We start from the raw sequence: 14,443 nt of genomic DNA on the forward strand, positions 1-14,443 counted from the left end.
TACTGGACTACTAGTTCTTTTCAATCCCTTCATACCATCCTTCTAACCACTTCTTTCCCATAGTTTCACATTTCATGATGTTTTCTACCCATTGAACAACGACTTGCTCACAGGTGCTCAATAAATATTTGGTGAATAAATGAAATCAGGAAACACACTTTAATTAGAACCCTCCCATCAGTCACCTTTAAAAAAAAACATTAAAATTATATCATATCCACAGTCACTTTTCTAATTGAATAAAAGTCCTGGTAATTTTAGTGTACTTCTCACCCACTAATACAGCCACAATTATATAATATAAATGTTAAATAATTTAATTCTTCCATTCATTTAGTGTTTAAAGCTAATTCTTTCCAATCTGAAATTTTCCTTTACTGCTCATTCTCCTTTTCTTCCAAGCTACTGACCTTTTTCATTTAGGTTTTCATTAGAAAGGTGGACATTTTTTCTGCAAGAGTTTTTCGTGATTCCCTTTGTAGCCTAAGAGCTACAAGAAAGCCATTGGGCATTGGGAATCCCGGGAATGGGGTGGGGTGGAGGTGGGGTGGAGGTACTATGGGTGAGAGAATAGAATCATGCCTACCTAAAATTTCTTTCTAGTTATGCATTTTTACTTTAACCTCCTGGGTGATTTTAATATATTTTGCTTGTTTTGTTTTTCATGCACAATAGCAGGACCTTGATTTCTTCTTTCAAAGAAAGCAGATAGCATGCTACACCTGGGAAAAGCTTGGTAAGATAAGTTTCACATTCTTAATTATGATATTTGTCCTTATTTACATTTATATGTTTTGATGTGGTTTTTCTAAGGCATGTATTGATGAAGTAAGTGTGCTCTATCATCAGAGAATTCTCAAGTATCGGAAAAGGGTACATATTTCAAATTATTGCTTCCTATGCCTGTATAAAACAAAAAAGTAAACTCAAAGTCAGTTCTACCTCAGTCCATCTTAAAATATACATGCATAAAACTCTAATGACTTACAAATATTTGGGAGCTGATTGGAGAACTATTAAAATTAATCCATTTCATGTCACTATGTCCAAGGAAAGTAAAATTACTTAAATTCTGTTGCATGCATGCCACTGCTGCTTCTTTTGCTCCCTGGGTATTGGCACAGACTGTGTTTGTTGGAAAGGAAAGAACAACCAATAACTCTGTTGCCAAATGGTTGAAGGCATTACTTCCTTTAATTCAAGATGTCAATAGATAATACTGTTTGAAGCAGCTATAAAAATTGCTAAAATGCTGACCCCTGTGGTTTTCTAGAGATTTTATCAAGAATAAATAAAAAGTATTCCCTCTTGACAAAAAGATTTATTAAATCAGTCATTTAATACTTCATATTAAAATTATAAGATATTTTTAGGGTATGAGGAGAGATATCAAAACTCTTAATTATTCCACTGTAATAAATGACTTTTCTTCTTGCAATTGCCCATTTTTAACACTTCAGTTCTGATTAAGTTCTACAAATACCCAAGATTAATCATTTGATTAGAAAAAAAAAATCCAATGAGTATGTATCTTTACAAATCCCTGAATGAAATTCCTAATCAGTAAGCAATGTGACCATCTGAAAAGAGACTCTCATGTTATTCCTGTATTCATGCTGAGAAATACTAGTTAAACCATAAATTTGTAGTATTTTATGGATATATTTTGTTTTTAAATTATTTTCATCTCCAAATATATCTCTTCCTTTCCCTTATCCAGAAAAGTATCACTTATAAGAATAAAAATTGATGGAAAGAGATTTAATACAACTAACACATGTAAAATGATAGCATACATAGTGTTTTACATCCACAGTTCTCCACATCTGTAAAGAAAGAAGGACATCTCTTTTTGGGGGCCAAACTTGTCATTATAATTTAAAGGCATCCATTTTTGTGTGGTGTTTTTGTTTTGGTTCTAATTTCATAGTTGTAAGTAGTTCTATCTTTTTCCTAGTTGTGCTTACTTCATTTTTTTTGGTTTATATAAGTTTTACAGTTAGTTTAACAGATATACACACATAAAACATTCATGAAATCTCATATTTGCAAAGGCATTCAAAGTATAGCATATCTGACTAATATATGAAAAGCAGTTACCTCTATAATATTCCTGAAAAGCGAATCCCCCAGCCTTCATCCTGAAAAACAAATCCCCCAGCCTTAGAGCTCTAAGAAGGAGGAGTCCTGAAATGGCCCAGGCTATGTTATTACACCTATAATAAATAAAAGGGTTTTTTTTTGGGGGGGGGTTGTTGGGGTTTTTTTTCACTTTTATATCAAGCCTATCTACCTCTATGCAAAGTCTATTACTTATTTTGCTCTTGGAAGCCAAGCAAAACTAATTCAATCCATTTCCACAATTTATCTTATAAAACATTTGAATTCAGCTATAATGTTCCCTCAAAGTTTAATGCTGTCTAAGCTAAATGTTCTGAGTTCCTTTCACAGAGCCTTATATAACCTGCTCTCTAGTCCTCATCTTGGTCACTCTCATGTTAAATGCATTCCAATTTGTCAATGTCTTTCCTAAAATACAGTGTCTCAAACTGTACACATGTTCAATTATCCAAGAGAAAAGTCCAACCTTTTCTTTATCCTGAAGGTACCACCAGTTACACACACACACATATACATGCACAACTTTTGAGGAAAATGGGGTCCTTACAGAAAAGTGGGGTTATTCTAAATATTGACCAGCTCTCAATAAAGACAATTAAAAGTGTAATCTGCATTATTAACATTTTCTCCATCACTTTCTTAAGTCTATAAATTAATAGAACTACAAATCAAGCCTTAATTTTTAGCATTTCTTAATTTCCAAGTTATAAATGTTTATATATATTTAATAATAGGCTTTTAGAGCTGGCATGAGCTGGTTCCAGTGTATCCCTTGGTTATGTTTTCTTTATCTTGTATTTCAGGACCTCTTTGTCCATTACACTCCTAACATTTCTGATTTGGAAACCATCAAAATCAAGCTGTTTAGTGAACTTCAAACCAAATATTGTTCTTTTACTAGCAGATGATCTTGGTATTGGAGACATAGGTTGCTATGGTAACAATACAATAAGGTAAGGGACAGAGAATTATTTAATTCTCAACTTTACTTTATTTACACATGATATACCTTGATAGGAATGATGAAAGGAATGGTTAGACAGTGAGCCAGCCAGTTCACACTGCACAAACATTTCAAAGACAAGTTATTATAATTTTTTTTGTAAAAATGAATCTCCCAAAAACACTTAGACAAAGTCTTTATACTGATTGATATTTGCACTTGTGAGAATATTATTACCAGTCCCCTCCCCACCAAATCCACCAGAGAACATGGGTTGACCTTTCTAAGGTCAATCCAGCATCAGGAAGTTACCTCACAAAACCTTGTTCCCACCAGAGGATCTGAACTCCGACCTCAGCAAGTTCTGTTCATGGACCGCCTTCAAGTCACATCAATCCATGGACTTGAATGCCACCAGCCAATTATCTTGGAGCAGTGTGTGGGGACCGCCTCTTCTTCCTGACCCACAGGGAGCTTCTGCTGACAGAGAGACAGGATCTTTCTCTTGGTAGTGTGGGTCTGCTAGGTGGAGGCAGCTTTTTCTCCTCTCCCATAGATTTTTTTTTTTTTTAGTGAGGCAATTGGGGTTAAGTGACTTGCCCAGGGTCACACAGCTAGTAAGTGTTAAGTGTCTGAGGTCGGATTTGAACTCAGGTACTCCTGACTCCAGGGCCAGTGCTCTATCCACTGCACCACCTAGCTGCCCCTCTCCCAGAGATTTTTGCTAAGCTTTCATATTCTTTCAGAAACATGCGTTCTCTCTTTGCCAACCTCTAAAATACTTTAATAAATGCTTAATGCCTAAATTGATGCTAAAGCTTCTAATTTATAAGTAAATCCTAGCTAGCTTTCCCCACACTGGGGACAGGAATAAGATGACCAGACATTGAATTTTACCCATTACACACTGATGAAGGGAAAGCCTGCTTTATTAAGAATCCATTAAAATTTTAATAAATACTTGAGTTGAATTAAGATTTCTTTAGGGAAGGGGCAGCTAGGTGGTGCAGTGGATTAAGCACTGGCCTTAGATTCAGGAGGACCTGAGTTCAAATCCAGCCTCAGATACTTGACACTAGCTGTGTGACCCAGGGCAAGTCATTTAAACCTCATTGCCCTGGAAAAAAAAAGATTTCTTTGGGGATATGCTGTAGGAAATTACAATATATCAGAGTTATGTCATCAAGAAGAATTTAAATTATTAGTCTGAATATATAAAGTGTTGGTTAAGAGGTCTCTGGCAAATAAAATACTTTTACTGTGCACAAATAATTTTAAATATAACAAAATTCAATAGTTTTCTTTGCAAATGTATATAATTTATATTTCATTTTAAAATCAATTAAACCATATCATTTTTCTTATTAGGACACCAAATATTGACAGCCTTGCAAATGAAGGGGTGAAACTTACTCAGCATATAGCAGCAGCTTCTGTTTGTACCCCCAGCAGAGCTGCTTTCTTAACTGGAAGATATCCTATTCGATCAGGTTAGAAACTTTCTTAGATTACCACAGCATTTATAATCCCCATTAATCCTTTTTAAAAATATTATCAAAAATTCTCATCAAAGAACTATTTTCCTAAACATTTAGAAATACCAAGGGCTTTAAAAGCTATGATCAAAATAAACTTCTTATGCCTTTATAAAAAATTGAATGTGTAATAGAATTTTTCCAATGTCTATTTCCTACTTTTTCTTTTAGAATTCATGTTTTTCTTCTATTACATTTTTAAAATTCAGTCATCAGAGAAATAATCTTGCCCAAAAAGTGTTTTTATTTTTGACATGTCTATAATTCACTATCCAAAATTTATATCCATTAGTCTTGAATTCTTTCCATTCTTCGACAAATAAGAGCATTAATGTGGAATAATGAAAAAACTGTGAATTTTGCAACAGAAAACTGAGATTTGCTTCACAGCTCTGGTACTTATTAATCATACAATCTTAGGCTAATCATTTAAGTTCTTTGAGGCACAGTTTCCTCATCTATAAAAAGAGCAAGATCTACTAAATGAACTCTAAGATCTCTTCCAGCTCAATGTCACAACTACAATTCAGCATCTCAGTGTGTTACCTCTAGGAATTGTCTATAATTTTGTATCTGCTTCCTAGTAAAGATTATATTGTTATCCTCCTCTAGGAAGGTGAAAAAAATTTTAAAGTTTAATAATCTCCTTGAATGTTTGAGAATGAAATGGGACTGAATGTTTTCATTGATCTAATCTATCACAGACAATATACAGTTCTTAGAAGCAGGTCACATCAATCTACCAACCCATCACAACTGGAGCAGCTTTCACAAAAATAAATTGGACTCACCAAAAATTTCCATAAATACTTGTTCAGCACTGATCATACAAATTTCTCCCAATTCAATTCTGTGGCATTACCATACTTTTCTATCCCAAGATCTAGAGTATTTCTTCATTGGTATACAGTATTGTCAAATGTGAGCATCTGGAATTACAGTGAGCCTTCTTAAGCTGCCAAGCCTTCTAAAATATCTTCTGTGCATGGAAAAACTGACTTAGTTCTCTGAATTTTTTTTCTGGTTTAACAAACGGGTTTTATTTATTGTACAAGGATAAAATGGAGCCATAGCACATGATAGGCTATGTCATAGCCATGTTCTTCACCTAAACTGAGTATGACTGAACAATTTATAGTCTTACAACTTAATTGAGGGTAGAAGAGTTGAAAGACAAATGGGTAATAATAAAATGTTGAAAGAGAAAGGGGCAAACAAGGAAATTAAGGAAGGCCCAGTTAACAAGACACAATGATCAAAGTTGTGATTGCAACCTTGTAAGAATAAATACTATAAACTGAATAGATGCCTTCCATTCATTGTTCTAAAGAGAGAAAAACTTTCCCATTGAACAAATTTTACCATATTTTCTTCTAGTTAATAATAAGAAGTATGTTCAGTGCCCTTTGTAGTAATATCAAACTCTATAGATACAACACAACAAAGTAAGATAGTCTTAGGGTAGTGATTCACGTATCTTAATAAGGTTTTATGTTACAGTTTTTTTTTTTAATGATGTGAAATAATTGGTGAACCATAATAAGTATTTAAAGTAACACAAGGAATTAGGTAAGGAACTAGAAAAAACGGAGTCCACTGTGATACATAGAGGGTCAATCAATCAACAAGAATTCATTAGGCTCCTACATACTAGGCACTGTGATAATTACTAGACATACAAAGAAGAAGAAAAAAGAAACAATTGCTACTTTCAAGGAGATTGAATTCTGTCAAATAGAGAAATGAGAAAATAATAAAATTTATTTTCCACATTTAGTCAAATTTTCTCATTTTCAAAGTATTGACTATATCTATCTTTGGATTCTATATTTACTCTTGGGTCATGCAGACATTTCATCAAATAATCTAATTTTAAATTAATAAAAGAACTTTAGATCATCCAGTCTAATAATCTAATTTCCCAACTGAGCAAACTAAACCCAGATAGACATAGCATTACCCTATCCATGAAGCCCTCCTCAAATGTTCGTAGTCACTCTGTGTTATATCTATTGTTATATTCTATAATAGTTGTTATCTCCTAAGATTCCATTGCTATCATATTACAACCAAAGCTATATAACCCAGATCTCATGACTTTCAGTGTTATAAACTTTTCATTACCTTATGCTGAAAATTTTGCTTTTTTTTTTTTTTTAAAGTTTACACTCCATTGCTGGAAAGAGTCCTAGATCTCAGAGATGTATATTCTAACTAGGAAATATATTACATAGCAAGATGATTTAGCATCATAGTTCTACAGCCAGAATAGACCTAACAGGCAATCTAGTCCAACCTATTATTTTGTAGATAAGGAAACTGAGACACAAAGAAAACAAATAACTTACCCAAAGCCACAGAGCTAGTAAAAGTCAAACCCAGGTCTTTTGACAATAAAAATTGGCCTCTTCCTATGGTATGATGCATAATCTTTTGGTTTGTTCTACATATTTTCCAATTCTTATGCTGAATTGACTTACTGACCATATTTTTATTTATGGCCTATTTAAAGTATAACAACATTGTTATCCTTTTAAATATGTCAAGTTTTTTTTCTTGTCAAAAGCTAAAAAAGTAAATTAATCATTAAATCTGATAGGTCAATATTTCTCAGTTTTATTAGTAACTTAAGTGACAAAAACAAATAAATTACTCTTCTAAAAGTATCATCTTCTTTATAAACCATATTCGTCTAAGGCATGTCTTCCTATGATGGTATTCCTGTTCTTCAATGGACTGGGGCATCTGGAGGTCTCCCTTCCAATGAAACAACTTTTGCAAAGATACTACAAAAAGAAGGCTATACTACTGGACTAATAGGTATGTAGATTTTTGAAGGTATCCATAATATTACAGTTCAGAGAAAGTCCAACACTTGAAATGTAAGGATACAATTTGAAGTATGAGAATCCTTTAATAAAACATGTCAGGGTGTCATAAACAATATCATTTAAAATCTTAAATTTATGTGTGTATACCCTTAGACTCTTAATTTACCTGCAAATCATTCATAATAAAGTTTCCCATATGGAAGCCATTTAATGTCCACATTTAAACCTCAGTACAATAATCATGACTAATTTTTTTCCTGTGAATCACAATAGGGCAACCTACATGAAATAAGGTCAGAAAAGAAAAACTTATTCTTAATGGGGAAAGATGGTTCATTGTTTACTATTATCACTGCATACACATATATACTAATTAAAATACAGCACAGTCAAAATACTAATCCGGTTCCCTAAATTTTTTGAAATTTCCTGTTCATAAAACATTTATTAAGCATCTCCTATATTTCCAGTAGAGCTTATCTCCATTGGTAAGGACAATTAAACCAGCAAAGCCACTGAACCTTCATACTCATGTGCCACAGTGAATAGACTGCCAGGCCTAGAGTCATGAAGACTCATCTTCCTGAGTTCAAATCTGACCTCAGATATTTACTGGCTGTAGGAACCTGGGAAAGTCACTTAACCCTTTTTGCCTCAATTCTTCATCTTTAAATTGAGCTGGAGAAAGAAATGGCAAACCATTCCAGTACTTTTGCCAAGAAAACCCGAAATGAGGTCACAAAGATTTAGAGACAACTGAAAACAATTGAAAAACAACAAAGATTTTAAACTCTGTGAGATCACTTTTCTACCTCAACCCCTCTGTTTGAATGGGCATTCAAACTTTTCAAAGTGAAAGGTAGAAGTTTTGTTTGGTCTTTCATTTTACATGGTTTACTATTGTTTGTTTGTTGGGTTGTTTTGTTTTTTGTTTTTTGTTTTTTTGAGAATTGCTGGAATTTCACATTCCTTTTGTAGGCCCCTGTCTTTATATCAAAGAAGTATAGCCAGGTAAAACAAAACAACTCATTGTTCAAGCCTAACAATGCTTGCCTCATTTTACATGCAGAGTATAGTAACCTTCAACTGACAAAAAGAAGGCCTGATTTATCATTGGTCTTCTGGAGCTAGGACTGGTCATTGTATTGATCTGACTCTAATTTTTTAGTGTTTTTTTTTTCCCTTTACCTTATTTTGGTCATCATATATTGTTCTCTGGTTACTTACTTTGCTCTGCATCAGTTCATGCAAGCCTTCCCATGTTTGTATAAATTCTTCATACTCACCTTTTGCAATGTAGTAATATTGTATTATTTTCATATGCTACAATCTACTTAGCCATTTCCCAATTTGTGGGCACCTACATTATTTCCCATTTTTTATTACCACAAAAAATACTATCATGAATATTTTGTTATTCATAGAGCCGATCTGTCTATCTCTGATCTCCTTAGGGTATATGTCTACCAGACTAATCACTGGATAAAAAGGTATATACAATCCAGTCATTTTTCTAGCACAGTTCCAAATTGGTTTTAGAATTATTAGACCAATTTATATTTTCATCAACAACGTTAATAGTTGTTTTTTTCCTGAGTTACTACTTTATTGACAAAATTCTGCCTCTTCTCAGAATTTTCTATTTCTTTTCTTAGTAATAATGGCAGTGTTTTATTTATTTTTAACATTCATTTTTCAAAATTTTAAGTTTCAAATTCTCTCCCTCTCCTCAACACATTGAAAAATTAAGCAATATTAAATCAGTTATACATGTGAATTCATGCAAAACATATTTCTACTTCATTCATGTAGCAAAAAAATAAGAAAAAACAGCTAGAAAAAGAAAGAAAGTAAAAAGACTATGTTTCAATCTGCACAGAATTTCTCAATTCTCTCACTGGAGATGGAGAGCATAGCAATGCTAATAGTTTATTTGCCTTCCTACACCCATGTGGGTTCAGTTCAGGAAATCATTGCAGGGTCTTTTTTTAAACTTAATAAGACAAAAGTTAATGTTCTTGAAATAATCTAAGCTCTCTGGAAAGGAGATATATGACTTAAAATATTGTCACAATTTCTGCCCTTTCGTTCCTGTCAGAGTTTGAAGAATGCAGGGATAACTTCCATTCTTGTTAAGGAGTTTGAGCACTCTTAAACAAAATGACTATAATTACAGTGTAAAACAGTAGCTGTTACATATATCAGTCATGATAATGGAATCAGTTTGAACAATCTACCTTTGAATTTTCAGGAAAATGGCACCTGGGACTCAATTGTGAATCCAGACTTGATTACTGTCATCATCCATTGAACCATGGTTTTGACTTTTTTTATGGAATGCCATTTTCTTTAATGGGTGATTGTGAATATTCAGTACTATCTGAGAAGCGTGCAAGACTGGAGATGAAGCTTTACTTTTATATTCACATCATAGTCCTAGCTATATTCACATTTGCCATTGGAAGGTTCACTGGCATATTGCCAATTCCATGGAAGATAACCACAGCCATTGCCATCATTGGTTTCCTCCTTTTCCTGACATGGCATTTCCTTTATATCTTGATTAAGTATGGAGACTGTTTCCTCATGCGAAACCACACTATTACTGAACAACCAATGATCTTCGAAAGAACTACCTCCCTTATACTGAAAGAAGCACTTTCATTTATTGAAAGGTAAGCTATGGTTGTGTCTACATTATACCAGTTAACCAGGTGCATGAAGAATAGAAGAGTGCAGATAGTCTTAGGAAATAAATAGTATTTCCACCATAAAGGTGTCTTGGTTTTTTACCTCTATCCATCTATGCAACTATCTATCATCTATCTATCTATCTATCTAAATATCTATCTATCTATCTATCTATCTATCTATCTATCTATCTATCTATCTATCTATCTATCCATCTATCATCTATCATCAATCTATCTATCTACCTATCCTCTATCTATGATCTATCTATAGATCACCTATCTCTCTATATATCTATGTATCTATCATCTATTTATCATCTATCCATCCATATACATATAGACATATGTAAATTGAATATAAATTACAATTTGTTCAGTTTTGGCTAACAGTTTTTTGATGTGTGTTGTTTTAAATGGACCGGAAATACTTTGAAGTATCAGGAATTTAGTGCTTAGTTTCCAGTGCATTGTTCCTTCTGTAAGTTCTACCTATTCAAGTGGATGTGTGATCTCATTGATTCAGGAATTTCCTCCAATCGTGTATTTCCCATCCCATCTAGGACCACTCATTTTATGTGACTCTTGCCCTTGTGCTTCAAAAGGACAGAGAGGGTACTTTGTTTCTGCTGACATTGCCAAGCCAGTGATGGATCACTGGCTACCCCTTTGTCATCTTGCAATCTTGCCACTCATCTTCTCTTCCTATCATTTGCATAATTTCTTTTAGTCCTGTTCATCATGGATTCTCATTGGTTAGATTTTTAAAAGCCTGTTCTCTCTCATGATATGCCTCTCCACTGTCGTCTAGATAGCAGTAATTTTTAATCCTTCCAAAAGAATTGCATTTGAACAGGAAGTGAATAGCAGACTGGATTGCTTTCAGGGAACTGGAAGACTCTTTTATAGACCTCAAGGTTCCCAAGAAAACCAAATTCCTTCTTTTCAGTATTAATATTCTTGAAGAGTTGTTATAAGGCAGCAAGAGACCAGTCCTAGAGTCAGGAAGACCTCAGTTCAAATATGACCTCAGACACTTAACTAGCTTTTTGACCCTGGGCAAGTCACTTAAACTGGTTTGCCTTAGTTTCCTCATCTGTAAAATGAGCTGGAGAAGGAAAGGCAAACTATTCTGCTTTGTTTGCCAAGGAAACCCCAAATGGAGTCACAAAAACTCAGATACAACTGAAAAAAACCTCAATAACAACAACATACAGGGTAATTATTGTATAGAGAGGAAGGATTAAGGAGTGAATGTGATTGAAGGATAGAGGATGACATAGAAATTTCCAGTCTTGATAACTGGCAAGATAGTAATGCACTCAATGGTAACAAGAATGTTTAGAAGAGGGAAGGATTTTGAGGGATAGTTAATGAGTTACTTTTTTGGACATGTTGAGTTTCAGTGTTCTATGGGACATTCTGTTTGAATTGTCCAAGAGGCAACTGGTGCTTTGAATCTGGAGCTTGGGGAGAGATTAAGGTGGAATATAGAATATAGGCACCACCTGAATAATTATATTAGTTGAATTCATAGAAAATGAGAAAAAGATAATATAGAGAGAAAAGAGAGCTTTTTCAAATATATACATTTAGTGAACAAAATCTGTTCATGAATTGGAATAATGATAATAGTCACTATTCACATAGCCTTTTTACATCTAATTTCTAATTTAAGCTTCACAATAATCAAAAGGTAGACACTACAGTATCATTCTCACTTAGAAATAAGGATATTAAATTCACATATAACTAATGAGTTTTTGAAGTCTGAATTTTAACCTAGGTCTTCTTTATCTCTCAGATCCTATACTTTCCACTATACCATGAAACCTTTGTTGTTCTGTTATAAATTGAATTGCTGCTTTCAAGTTAGGCATAAATTTTAAGAGTGCACATTGAGCTATGGCTTACCAGAGAATAACCGAGAATAATAATTATACACATTTATAGAGTGTTAAGTTTATGAAGCACTTTCCTTAAAACATATTCTGTATGAGTGAATTGGCACAAATCACTAAACCCCTCAGAAATAAAAGCTTCTTAAACTGTAGGTCATGACACCAAATGGGGTCATGTAACTGAATGTGGGGGTTGCGAAAAATTTGGCGATAAATTTTGATTTTTATACCTATTTTCTATACCTATATATCTGGGGTTGCATAGAAATTTCTCAAGCAAAAAGAGGTTGCAAGTGGAAAAAGTTTAAGAATCTCTGCCCTAGGTAACACTCCAACACTATTAATTGAAGAGAAGGTACTGACACGCATTGTTAGAATTTCTTCCCCTTATCTTGGGTTTCCCCATAACACTGAAACTACAGGTTCAGTCCCTGTCCTTAAATTATTTTTATAAATTAATTTTTTTTCACTTATCAAACACTCATTTTTTTTTCTCCTTATTCTCTCCCCCAGGCAGCTAGCTGGCACTGGGAATAATACAGTGTCTTCAGTTAGGAAGATCCAAGTTTAACTCCAACCTCAGAAACTTACTAGCTATCTAACCTCAGGCAAAACAAGTAACCTCCATTTGCCTCAGTTTCCTCAATTGTAAAATGGGGATAATAATATCACTTACTTCACAAGGGTGATAAGAGGATTAAAGAAGATAATATTTACAAAAGCACTTAACACAGTACCTGAAAGATGGTAGGCATTTAGTAAATGATCATTTCCTTTTTTCCTTTCCTGAGGGGTAAAAAAAGGGGAAAATGGGCAAATCCCTTTTAACAAATAAGCACAGCCAAGCAAAACAGATTTCCATATTCACTATATCGAAACAGGTGGGCCTTACTTTGTGGGCATTAGTCTATCACCTCTTTGACAGGAAGTGTGCAGAATTCATCAGTCTTCTAGAATCATGGCTAATAATTTTGTTAATCAGAGTCCTTCAAGTCTTTCAAAATCTACACTGTTGATTTTATAGTATAAATCATACTCCTGGCACTGTTCACTTTACTTTTTATATTAGTTAATACTGGCCTTTGCAAGTTTTATTGGGATCATTTCCTTCTTCATTTCTCATAGCACAATAATATTCTATTATATTCATATACCATAATTTGTTCAGCCATTTCCCAATTGATGGGCATTCTCAGTTTCCATTTCTTTGCCACCACAAACAGAGCTACTATAAATATTTTTGTACATTTAGAATCTTTGCCTCTTTTTAAAAAAATCTCCTTGGCCATAGGCCTAGTAATATTATCTCCATATTCTAATATAGTAGAATATGGCTCCTTTAATTATAAATACAAACTTTTGACAGCTTACAATCACTATCACTCTACAGCAGGAACTGTAAAATGTTTAACAATGTAGCTTGTTCTGCTATTTAAGGTTTGAAGAAATATTTAAGAAATAGAAATATACTTAAAATTTGGACCAAATGGTCCAAGTTTCTTCTTCCCTCTCAGATGAAAACAAAATACAAGAAAGTAAATTTTATAACAAAAAATTTGGAAGCATAAAATGGAGACAGAAATTAAAAGTCATCCTTATAGATTTTCAAAAGGTTAGTGTGTTTTAGTATTTAAAATATATTTAACATACCTTCACCCAAACTGATATGATCAGAGATACAGAGGAAAAAGAGACCCTTAGCTAATCTAACATCTAATCTAATATAACTAATATGAAGAAGTTTAAGCCAGTAAAGATGTGTGTCCATTTGAGTTTGACTGTACCAATGCACAGAAGCTAATAGACGCAAGATTTCTACCATAAGTCAACTTACAGACTTTCCCATGGTAGGAAGCTTCAGAGGTTGGGTTTGAAGATAGGTAGAAATGTTTAGAAGTGCAGTTTGAAGCCAAGTTCTCTGACTCTAGAGCTGACATGTTTCCATTGTTCTACATTGCCTCACCTGAACTCATTTGGTGAATACTAAGCAACACACGAGTAGCTAGGTGGTACAATAGATAGAGTGCTGGGCTTGGAGTCACAAGATTGAAATCTGGGCTCAGACACTTACTATGTAACCCTGGACAAGACATTTAACCCTGTTTGCCTCAGTTTCCTCATCTGTAAAATGAGCTGGGGGAGGGAATGTCAAACACTCTAGTATCTTTGCCAAGAAAACCTTAAATTGGGGTCACAAAGAGTCAAACACTACTGAAAAAATGACTGAAAAACAATAACAAAGCAACATATATAAATAATCAACTTTTGAGCATATCTACATAAATACTAAAATCAGAATTTGATATTAATTGCTTCTTTAGTAATTTTTTACAAATAAATTATTCAAATACATAATATATATTGTATATACATGCATATGTGTGTGTATATATTATATGTATATATGATATATAAAATATTT

At 33.5% G+C, this 14,443-nt stretch overlaps 1 protein-coding gene across 1 annotated transcript in view; it reads left to right on the plus strand.

Annotated features, from left to right (window-relative positions):
• The window catches only part of ARSL (arylsulfatase L), a 49,925-nt gene that overhangs the window by 13,735 nt on the left and 21,747 nt on the right, over positions 1–14,443 (plus strand). The window contains exons 4-8 of the mRNA XM_043995943.1: positions 676–736; positions 2,925–3,074; positions 4,433–4,554; positions 7,297–7,419; positions 9,682–10,105. Of these exons, the coding sequence (XP_043851878.1) occupies positions 714–736; positions 2,925–3,074; positions 4,433–4,554; positions 7,297–7,419; positions 9,682–10,105 (842 nt within the window). The 5' untranslated portion in view covers positions 676–713. The remainder of the gene's footprint in view (positions 1–675; positions 737–2,924; positions 3,075–4,432; positions 4,555–7,296; positions 7,420–9,681; positions 10,106–14,443) is intronic.

This window comes from Dromiciops gliroides, chromosome 3, assembly GCF_019393635.1.
Source record: "Dromiciops gliroides isolate mDroGli1 chromosome 3, mDroGli1.pri, whole genome shotgun sequence".
Classification (NCBI taxonomy): domain Eukaryota; kingdom Metazoa; phylum Chordata; class Mammalia; order Microbiotheria; family Microbiotheriidae; genus Dromiciops; species Dromiciops gliroides.